Here is an 11,882-nt window from a genome sequence, read left to right as displayed (position 1 = left end):
ATATGGTCTATCTTTGTGCCCTTGAAAAGAATATGTATTCTGATATTGTTCAGTGGAATACACAATAACTAGGATTTCTGTTGTAATTCAAGTAGGAAACTAACAGGAAAGTATTGGCCAGAATAAGACTATCAAAGCAGAATTTAGCATCTGTTTAATTGGAATGATGATGATGATAGTGATGATAGTGATGGTGATTTTGACAAACCGCAACTATTGTTTATTGAATGTTCAACACTTTTTTTCTAAAATTTTTCTTCCCAGTTTATTTCTAAAAGAGATAGTCTCCTTTTCATTACCACTTGTAAAATTCACTCACTAATGAACAAAAAAACAAACAAAAAACCCCAAAACAACCACCAAAAAACCCCAAACCCTGAATGATCCTGCATTCCCTTGGGAGTGCTCAATTTTTAAATTATTTCCCAATCCATGCATTTTTTAAAAACTGTCTCATCCTCATTAACAACTCTTTGAAAGTTTGAGGTGGAGAAAGCAACTCGAGCAACTTAAGAGACTTGCTCAAGAAGCAGTGAGTCAGTGGTGTAACTCAGGGGGTTCACGAACTTTACTGTGTATCATAATCAGAGGTATTAAAACATAAAATTTCTTCTCTCATTCACTATCTCATGTCTGAAGTTATATTTCAGAGAATTATTTTAGCTGATGGAAAAAATGTGAGAATCCCTTAGAGGGGTAACATTATGAGATAGTATATTACCAACCATTAAACCTTAAAGCTCATGAAGACATTTAGGACAGATTGGAATATAGAGAAGGGAAGGACTAGGTTCTTGAGAGGAATGGGAAGAAGTTGGAAAAGTAGGCAGGAAGGGAAAATCAGAATCATTCCAAGTATCTGAGTAGAATCCAGGCCTACATGAATCCAAAAGACATCAAAATGTGAAGAGGACCTTGCTTTCCCACCCCTTTCTCTTTTAAATCCATCTATTCATTGAACCATCCATTCCTTCTAGCTTGTTTTTAGTTCCATATTCTTCTTCAAGCCTCAACCACAAGAACTTAAGGAACAATGAAATAGCTGCAAGGAACCACTGAGGCATCCCTAAGTTATCTTCAATTCAAGAACACCTGTGGACCAAGGCAAACTTTCTGAAGTTCAGCTTTCAAGGTCCCACATGATATAGTGAAATCAGTTGTCTTTAGGCCATAGGTTATCCATTCATCACCAAGCAGAAACTCAGGTCTAGTGAAGGAAAAGAATAGAAACACTCAGAAAATTTCTTCTCAATTACTAGCCCAGGCCAATACTGAGAACATCTTTTCCCTGACTTCTCTTCACTAAAGTGAAAGAAAACAGCCTTCCTTGAAATTACATGATTCACTACAAACATCTGACATTAATTCCAGGAACAAGGGCTTAAAACACAAAGACACAGAGAAAGCAACAGGGAGGGTCTGATAGAGAGTTAATGGGGTGAGATGTGGCAACTTCTTACTCTATATATCACCAGCTGTCACAGCCTGAACATAAAATTGGTGCCCTTTGACTTGTGAAATGTCTCATTCCCAGCACCAGTGCTCAGGCAGGACATTAAATTGTGTCAAAGAATGCCAATCACATGAGAAGATGCTGAAAGGGCTCTGAGTTATTCCCAGAAGGCCAGAATTTCTTATTCCAAATGACCCAACCCATTCGCCAGCACAAGATGTGCTGTATTGACCAACCCCTTCAAATCAATCTGATCCCCAGTCTAAGAGCTTGGGTACCATCACCAGACTCCAAGCCTTAAGAGTTTTTCTCTGCTATCCAAACTGTCATTTTTAGGCATATAAAGAGCAGAATTCTCCAAAAGACATTGAAAAGATAAGGGGATATTATAAACAACTCTATGCCCATAAGTTTGATAACCTAGATGAAATAGACAAATTCTTTGAAAGACACAACTGGCCAAACTCATGCAAAAAGAAACAAACAATCCGAACAAGTCTATCTCTATTAAAGAAATTGAATCAATAATTAATAACCTCCCAAAATGGAAAGCACAAGGCCCAGAAAGATTCACAGGTGAATTTTCCAAACATTTAAAGAAGAAATTATACCAGTTCTCTACAATCTTTTGCAGAGAATAGAAGCAAAGGGAGTATTTCCTAACTCATCCTGTGAAGCCAACATTACCCTAATAACAAAACGAGACAAAGATGTTACATGAGAAGAAAGTTATAAGCCAGTATCTCTCATGAATTTAGATGCAAAAATCCTCAACAAAATAGTAGCAAATCGGGTGCTTGTGTGGCTCAGGGGGTTAAGCCTCTGCCTTCACCTCAGGTCATGATCTCAAGGTCCTGGGATCGAGTCCCACATCAGGCCCTCTGCTCAGCAGGGGGCCTTCTTCTCCCCCATCTCTCTCTGCCTGCTTCTCTGCCTACTTGTGATCTCTCTCTGTCAAATAAATAATTAAAATCCTTAAAAAGATTTAAAAAATAGTGTCAAATTCTCCAACGAAGACATACAAATGGCTATCAGACACATGAAAAAATGTTCATTGTCACTAGCCATCAGGGAGATTCAAATTAAAACCACATTGAGATACCACCTGACACCAGTTAGAATGGCCAAAATTAGCAAGACAGGAAACAACGTGTGTTGGAGAGGATGTGGAGAAAGGGGAACCCTCTTACACTGTTGGTGGGAATGCAAGTTAGTGCAGCCATTTTGGAGAACAGTGTGGAGATTCCTGAAGAAATTAAGAATAGAGCTTCCCTATGACCCTGCAATTGCACTGCTGGGTATTTACCCCAAAGATACAGATGTAGTGAAAAGAAGGGCCATCTGTACCCCAATGTTTATTGCAGCAATGGCTACGGTCGCCAAACTGTGGAAAGAACCAAGATGCCCTTCAACGGATGAATGGATAAGGAAGATGTGGTCCATATACACAATGGAGTATTATGCCTCCATCAGAAAGGATGAATACCCAATTTTTGTATCAACATGGACGGGACTGGAAGAGATTATGCTGAGCGAAATAAGTCAAGCAGAGAGAGTCAAGTATCATATGGTCTCACTTATTTGTGGAGCATAACAAATAACATGGAGGACATGGGGAGATGGAGAGGAGAGGGAGTTGAGGGCAACTGGAAGGGGAGATGAACCATGAGAGACTATGGACTCTGAAAAACAACCAGAGGGTTTTGAAGGGGCGGGGGGGGTGGGAGGTTGAGGAACAAGGTGGTGGGTAATAGGGAGGGCACGTACTGCATGGAGCACTGGGTGTGATGCCAAAACAATGAACACTGTTATGCTGTAAATAAACAAATAAAAAAAAATAGTGTCAAATCAAATTCAATAGTGTGTAAAAAGAACTACACACCACAACAAAGTGGGATTTATCCCAAGTATTCAAGGCTGGCTCAATATTTGGAAATTAATAAATGTTAAACCATCACATCAATAGACTAAAAGAAAAAAAATCACATGATCATATCAATAAATTCAGAAAAAGCATTTGACAAAATCCAAAACCATTCATGATCTAAAACTCACAGTAAATTAAGAACAGAGAGGAACTACCTTGGGGCGCCTGGGTGGCTCAGTGGTTTGGGCCGCTGCCTTCGGCTAGGGTCATGATCTCGGGGTCCTGGGATCGAGTCCCGCATCGGGCTCTCTGCTCGGCGGGGAGCCTGCTTCTCTCTCACTCTCTCTGCCTGCCTCTCTATCTACTTGTGATCTCTCTCTGTCAAATAAAGAAATAAAATTTAAAAAAAAAATAAAAAAAAAATTAAAAAAAAAATTCATTTTTTAAAAAAAGTCTATAAAAAATCCTGTAGCTCACATCATACCTCATGGTGAAAAACGTGAAGCTTTCCCATTCTGCAGGTAAAGGCAATGATGTTCTATCTTACCATTCTGTTTCAACATCATATTGGAAGCACTAGCTTATAAAACGAAACTCAAAAAGGAAATAAAAGATATACAGATTGGGACGGAAAAAGCCAAACTGTATTTGTTTACAGATGACTTGATTTTTTATGTAGAAAATCTGAAAGAATCACCCAAAAATTCCTGGACCTAATTGGCAGTTATAGTAAGTTTGTGTGACACCAGGTTAAAGTATAAAGAAGATGTAGTTCATATATACAATGGAATATTACTCAGCCATCAGAAAGGATGAATACCCACCATTTGTATCAACATGGATTAAACTGGAGGGGATTATGCTAAGTGAAATAACTCAAGCAGAAAAAGACAATTATCATATGGTTTCACTCAGATGTGGAACATAAGGAATAGCACAGAGGACCACAGGGAGAAGGATGGAAAACGGAATGGGAAGAAATCAGAGAGGGAGACAAACCATGAGAGATTCTAGATTTCTAGAATCTAGAATCAGCTCAGGTCATGATCCCAGGGTCCTGGGATTGAGCCTCACATCAGGCTCCCTGCTCAGTGAGAAGTCTACCTCTCCTCACCCCCACCCACGTTCTCTCTCTCTCTGCTCTCTCTCTCTCAAATAAATTAATAAAATCTTAAAAAAAAAACAAACCACCAACCAGTCTTGGTGGCCACGTCTATCAAGGCACAATTGTTACACTGTCCTAGGTTTAGGTGAAAATGATAAGCTTCAGACACTACCCTGAGGGGTGGTGCCTAAGAAGGCTTCCTTCAGAACTGAGGGGCTGAAAGTAGCCATTCTGGGAAAGCCCAGAACCAAATCCACTGCAGACATTCATAATCATCTTTGTTATATTGCATCCCCCACAATACAATCACTGGGAAATGGGATTCGGTCGTGCCCAACTTCCAACTGTCACATGGAAAAGGAGCAATGAGAAGGGAGAGGCACTGTCCTCTATTACAGTCACCTCTGTGTGTGTGTGGGTATGGGTATGAATGTGTGCATGTGTGTGTGTGAGTGTGTGGGTCTGAGTGTATAGGGGAGGGGGCGTATGAATGTATATGAGGGTGTGAGTGTGTGTGTGTGTGTGCAGCCTCCCTTCATTCTTGCATCACTGTTGCTCATTTCTAAACTGTTGCCAGTTTTCTCCTTCTACTAACAAATCCAGCAAAAATTCTCTAAATACCACAGCCCTAGTCTGTTGTTTCCTCCCCGTGATTTAGTCTTGCTGTCCGTTCCAATCACTAGTGCTTAGTGCCTGCTCTTTATTTTCAGCTTATCTTTCCAGTTTAAGTATTTGTCATTTGTTTTTGCATATTCATTTGCATAATGGATATGTTATATGCTTAAGTAACAAATTATGACTTTTGGAGTAATACAGAATAAACTTCTTGAGATTATTTTTGTCCCATTCTACTTCATGGATGAAAGAACTGATGGATCCAAAAAGGAAAATATATTTAATGTGGAATCAGCCCAGTGATGATCATAATACATATAATTAGGATGAGAGCTAGACCACTGTCTGGTGGAAAGCCCTGGCCTCCATCTCAATCTACTGGAAAACATAAAATTTAGTTTAGGGATTTGTTTAAATGTAAATTTACTTGGGAGGGGGAATTGTTATGCTATTTTTACTCCATGTGAGTGAACTACTAATATTTTATTCACAACCCATTTTGATAGGAAGGAAAAAAAATTATAAGGATGACATCTTGGAAACCCCAGGGGAGGGCAGCCTCAAGGCAAGAAATGGCTTGGGAAATAGAAGCAGACAGAGGCAATGATAGTACATATAATTAACTACACTATTTTGCTTGTAGCTTAAACATAAACACAGTAACATGTCATTTGCCAAATCAAGACTTATGCATCTTATTTATTTATTTATTTATTTATTGAAAGAGCATACATGTATAAGTAGAGGCAGGGGTGAGGGGCAGAGGGAGAGTGAGAGAGAGGATCTTAAGCAGGCTCTATGCTCAGTGCAGTGCCTGATATGGAGCTCGATCTCACAGCCCTGAGATCATGACCTGAGCCAAAGTCAAGAACTGTATGCTTAACTCTGAGCCACCCAGATGCCCCAGGACTTACGCATTTTAGTCCAACATTCCAACTTGGTGATCAGGAAATCACAATCCGGCTGAAAAATGAGAATTCCAAAACATATATCCCATGGACCACAAGTGTCAGGAGAAAATTTGCTTTCTTTCTCTATCCCCAAAGCATGAAACCTGAGGCATCTTAAACTAAGAATGATTACAGAGCACATGACTCTTTGCTCATAAAACATCTTGGAAGAAACTGGGGCTATACTTTTGGCTCTAAGTTGTAAATGAAGCAGGAAATGTTAAAATATTCTGGACGCCTTCACAAAGGCTCTCAGTCTAATACTGAATAAGAAACTCTTTTGGAAAAGATGGGGGATTAACAGGTGTGGGTTTTAAGTGTATGTGTTCTCCTTAGCCGACTCTTGGAATTGTCCCCATGGTTCTGTCTTTGAGCGACGGAAGGAGATGAAGCCCTAGGCAGGCTGATGCACAGATACAAAGATACTTATGTTGTCAGGAGCAAAAAGGAAAATGTGAGTCACATAGAAAAGAAGGATTAAGTGTTTTAACAAGTTTTTTGCTTTTCCTGGAATTCTTACTAGGAAAGAAAGAGCAGCTTTTCCTTTCTTAATGCAACAAATATTGTTTTTTCAGTTTGGAGATTAAAAAGCATGTTTATATATACAAAGCTAAGTGATTTTTTTTCCAATTTACACTTCTGTTTCATTAAGGTCAAATAATATGCCTCCTAAGAGATGAATTGCTACATCTTCAGACTTTAAAAACTTAGAGTACTTAAGTTTATACAATTAAATCTTATAATATTTCTGTGTCTTTAGAGACAAGGTCATGCTTCTGTTAAACACTAGTTATAATGGTTCTATACTACTGAAAAATATAGCTGTTTAAAAGAAAAAAATCTCACCTTGGTTTCCCTTAAGTTTACCAAATTTACTGAATTTTATCCAAAGCATTACACTATCAGCAAAGCATGTGGCAGATGGTGAGAGAAAAGAAGCAAAAAAAAAAATCTCATAACAACTCTTATCCATCTCCAGCTTAATGTACTTCACTTATTGTTTTTACTGGAAGATAGACAGTGGGGCTTAAACCAATGGTCATTAATGCATACCTCAAGGAACTTGTCTGTTACTTCATTGGATTTTCAAAATATGGATGATGAGGCAGGTGGATATGATGTCAAGCTCACACAAAAGGAATTAAACTATCATATATGAAACCAAGGCTTTTGTTTAATCTTCAAGCTCATCTTCTAGTTTGCTAGAGAATAAACCATGTATTCTGAAATCATTCAGTCCTGAGGTTTCCCCCACTTAGGGGTCTTCATGGTTTTAAGTTATCAGGAAAATGATGTCTCTCTGGTGGTGACTAATGATAGGAGTGGCGACCTCTTCTGTATGAACACATTGAGCATCTCTCTGACTTGTATATTTTGTCAGATTTGAAGTCTGGCCAACAAGAGATAAACTTAACCCAAACAGAATAGTTATTAAAGAAGTGGAGCTGGAATCACGTTTTCCTGAAATAAAGTTGAAACTTCAAGTTTTGAAGGGAAAAAGGGGGAAGTTTAATTTTAAAGAGCGACTTAGTGGTTTTCACATTCCTCCCTCAATAATGATGAAGAATATATCATGTTATATGAATTATATCATTGTACTTGCTATTTTAATGACTGAAGCCCCTCCTCCCTCTCCCATGGAACTGTAGCTCTTTGTGAGCAGAAACTGTCTTCTCATCTTTGTTATCCCCACTACCTACCATGGTACCTATAGACTGGAGACCTTTGGTAACTATAATTGGATATCACTTTATGAGAATAACTGGAATTAAAGGCAGAATGTAACAAAGGATAGTTTGAGGATGAGCATTTGTCTACATTCCCAAGACTGTCCAGGAAAGAGGACACTCATCAAGGCAACCATTCCAGATCTTTGTAAAGAAACGCTAAATAGCTAGTATCTTATAGAGGTTAAAAAAGAAACAAAAGAGCTATCTAATAATTACAGACTACAAAATGTCATGAGTTTCCTGGGAGCCACATCCCATCATAGTTGTTTAATAGAGGTGTCATAACCAATTAGAGATGATGTTATAAATGTATTCAGTGAACATTGGACTTTTGGTTTCCTTCCAAATCAAGAGTTAATTCTTGATCCCTAAAACAGAGTTAGCCTAGTCATTTGGCCACAACAACTTGGTGAGTACATCCCATAATGATGGTCAGCATCCTTTCTCTGGCTCTATAGTCACAGTTGAGAAAGCTTTTAGGTGGTTTTGTTTTCTAAGATAATTTTCCTTATAGAAGAAAACAAGTGTTCTAAGACAACTTAGCTTGATTATAAGATCAGGCACATCTTTAATAAACTATAGATTGACTTGATGGCCACTAATTAGTCTTTTGTAGATTTGGTTAACATTACATGAATTTTATGAAAATGTAATAATGTCCAGCAACCAGACCAACATTATCAAGATGTACCAGTCAAAATGTTGGGAACTGGGTCTTCTTATTGACCTCCTTGCCTCCAGTCTTGTTCTTCCTGACTCATTGTCTTCTCTCATGTAAAAATGACCATTCTCAAACATCAAACTAAACACACAACCACCCATCTCTGTAAAACCCTTAAATGTCATCCAACTGCCTTCAAAAGGAAGTCAAAATGGTCCTGAATGATTTCCCTTTGAGTACCTCTTGACCTCAATCCCTCATACTCCCACCTTTGCTCTATGTTCAGACAGTTTAACAATTTACAGTCTCCAATTGTGACATGTCACTCTCATCACTTCAGATCAGTTATTCTCCACAGGGAGTAATTCTATCCTCAGGGGACATTTAACAATGTCTGGAGACATTTTTGTTTATCACAGCTCACGAGATGCTACTGGCATTTAGTGGGTAGAGGCCAGAGATGCTGTGAAACATCTTATGATGCAAAGAATAATCTCACATATTAAAGAATTAACCAGCCCAAAATGTCTATGGTACTTTCATTGAGAAACTCTGCTCTAGATTAATGAATGATAGCAAACCATGTGCAACAAACCTTGAGGGAAGTCCCTTTAAAACAATGTGCCTGAAAAAATGTTGGCAAACTATGGCCCACTGCTGGTTTTGGAAATAAATTGTATTGGCTCACAGCCATGTGTATTTGTTTATGCACTGCCATCTTGGCTCCAGTGCTCTTACAGCAGAGATGAGCAGTTGTGGCAGAGACCACATGGCCTGCAAACCAAAATATTTTCTATCTAGCTCTTTATAGAAAAATTTGTCAACTCCTACTCTAAAACACCTCTACCGTTCCATTCTTAAGATTACACCAAATGTAATATACAATTATGACTTGTATATAGGAAGGAAAATACATTTTTTTCAACTGGCACACTATTTTTGCTTTAGAAGAGAACAGGCACAGGATAACAACTGGATGTCCAACTAGTTTTCTGAGAGAAGCATTTCCTGTGAACTAACAATGAGCTTTGCTGGCAAGATATCATTAAAAAGAGAAGTTTAGGGCTTGCGGGAGTAGGTGGGGTGGGAGAGGTGAAGTGGGGTAAGAAAAGCTTAGTCATCAGATCTCACTATTTCCTCCCTAGAAATCTTTCCACTCAGTATAATCTGAACACAGCCTAACATGCCTTTTGAGGCTTCTTCTCAGCTTCAGACACTTGCTAAAATTTACAAGGAGAGATGATTAGGGGCAGAGATGTATGTGGCCATTATGAGGAAAAGAACTAATCAAACAAGCTTTTGGCAACCTCGCTCCAACTCCTCAAAGGTGGGAGAACTTGCTCGGTTGTTGAATCTTCCTCTAACTTCAGCAGATTGCAAATAAAATGAGAAGCAGGTCAAAAACACAAAAGGTACATGACACTGCTAGGGTTTCCCTATGTGGTTATTGTTGACACAGGTAACAATTAAAAACACAGGTGTATTTCAGATGTACAAAACGCCAATTTAATGCATAAGCTCTTTTTTTATAATAAACATCAACTTATTGTGTTTATAGTGAAGGAAACTTTCCTTATAACTAATGTGTAGCCACATGCACGTACATGCCACAAATTGCTTCTTACTTCACAAGGTATTTATTGTTAGGGGATCTTCCCTAACTGGAAGGAGAGGGAGATGAGTTTTTAGGGTTTCTCAAGTGAGATATATTTCCCCTGGGGGAAGACTGGGGAGGGTGCTACTCCTGTCATTGGGACATACACAAATCAGGCAAACCAAAATCAGAATCTTCCCAGATATCTCCGAAAAAAATAATGTGTGCAAGCACTTTGAGAGTTAAGGTTTATAAAATAACAAAGAGATTGCCCTACAGCCAAATGCCTACATCAGCAATATGATATATAAGGCAAATGTAAAACCAAATAGTGCCTTTGTGAAAATTGTTTTTGAAAGTGCTTTTTGTGAGGGATGTAGTTCTGAAAACATGAGATGGAGTCTTGGAGCAACAACAAGACTGGGAAACAGAACCTGTTTCCTAAAACAGATCCTAAAGATCTGTTCTGATCTTTCTGAGATCCTAAAAGAGAGTTTTCCTAGGAAAAAAAAAAAAAAAAAGAAAAGAAAGAAAACTTTAAACTGCATCAAGTAATTACAAAAAAACTAAATATACTATGACCATGAAAGAAATTCAATTATTAATTGAAAATCTTCTTCACCATATTAAAAAAAAAAGACAAAGTTGTTTTGTTTTGTTTTATTTTTTAAAGAAAACCAAAGCCTGCTTTTACTGATGCGCCCAGAGAGGGACCCGCAATTTGGAAGGGACGGCGACGTTAGCGCAACACTCGTGGTTAACAGAACGCAAACACAGGGGCGGAAAATGGCTTTACAGAGACGTGATGCCTTCATAATTTAGGGAGACGCACCGCTCGCAGGCTACGCGCTCATTTCATGTTCTTCACGAACTCCTCGCCCTTCTTGATGGAGGCCTTCAGCTCGGGGATGGCTTCTGCTATCATCTTCTCTTCGAAAGGGGAGATCTTGCCGATGCCCAGATTCTTCTCGATGCCCTTTTTCCCCAGCAGTAACGGGGTGGAGAAGTAGCCGCAGTCTGCTTCCTGGGACTTCACGAAGGGACACTCGACGACGCATTCCTTTGCGTTCATCGCATTCACCAGGGAGAAGACAAACCGCGCTCCGGCATACGCCATGGACAGTGTGGCCGAGCCTGCTCCAGCTTTGGCCTTCACCACCTCCGTGCCAGCCTCCTGGATCCGCCCAGTGACGGCTGTCAGCTGGTCCTGGGGAAGGTCCACCTTGGGAGTGCACTGCGAGATCAGGGGGATGATGGTCTTCCCGGCATGGCCGCCAGTGGCGGGAACATTGACTCGAGCAGGATCCAAGCCCTTCAGTTCCGCAATGAATGTGTTGGCTCTGACGATGTCCAGGGTCGTCACCCCGAAGATTTTATTGGGATTGTATGCCCCGTGTTTCTTGAAAACTCCCGTTGCGATTGGAATGGCGGAGTTCACCGGATTTGAAATGACGCAGATCATGGCCTCGGGGCAATGCTGGGCACAGGCCGTGGTCAGGGTGGCCACGATGGAGGCATTGGTGTTGAACAGGTCATCCCGGGTCATGGCTGGTTTTCTGGGGACTCTGGCTGGGATAACCACCACATCGCAGCCTTTCAGGCAATCCGGCCGCTGCTCGGGTCTGAGGTAGCCTTTCACGGTCGCTCTGAAGACAAAGATTTTTTAAGGTGAATTCTATGAAACTTCCAAAATACGAATCATCTCAAGCTCTTCTCGAGAAGAGAAAAAGAGGAACATTCCACAATGCGTTTTGAGCAAACACAATTTTAACGCCAAAACTAGTAAAGGATAGCTTTAAAAAAGAATGTCACAGGCAAATTTCACTCAGAAATAAAGATGCAAAAATTATAAACAAAATCTTAACAAGCCAAATCCAGTAGTTAAAAAAATACATATAATATCATGA

General features: G+C 39.6%; 1 protein-coding gene across 1 annotated transcript; it reads right to left on the bottom strand.

The window, feature by feature from the left end:
• Nucleotides 1–10,790: 10,790 nt before the first annotated feature.
• LOC123940298 (malate dehydrogenase, mitochondrial-like) lies at nt 10,791–11,618 on the bottom strand. Its single transcript, XM_046002976.1, has one exon. It carries the CDS (start codon nt 11,519–11,521, stop codon nt 10,826–10,828), a length of 696 nt encoding a protein of 231 aa, XP_045858932.1. The 5' UTR covers nt 11,522–11,618; the 3' UTR covers nt 10,791–10,825.
• Between the last annotated feature and the right edge of the window lie 264 nt (nt 11,619–11,882).

The sequence above is a fragment of the Meles meles genome, chromosome 4, assembly GCF_922984935.1.
Source record: "Meles meles chromosome 4, mMelMel3.1 paternal haplotype, whole genome shotgun sequence".
NCBI classification, from domain to species: domain Eukaryota; kingdom Metazoa; phylum Chordata; class Mammalia; order Carnivora; family Mustelidae; genus Meles; species Meles meles.
Note: the sequence above shows the minus strand (reverse complement) of the source record. Positions and strands in the feature narration are given on the sequence as shown.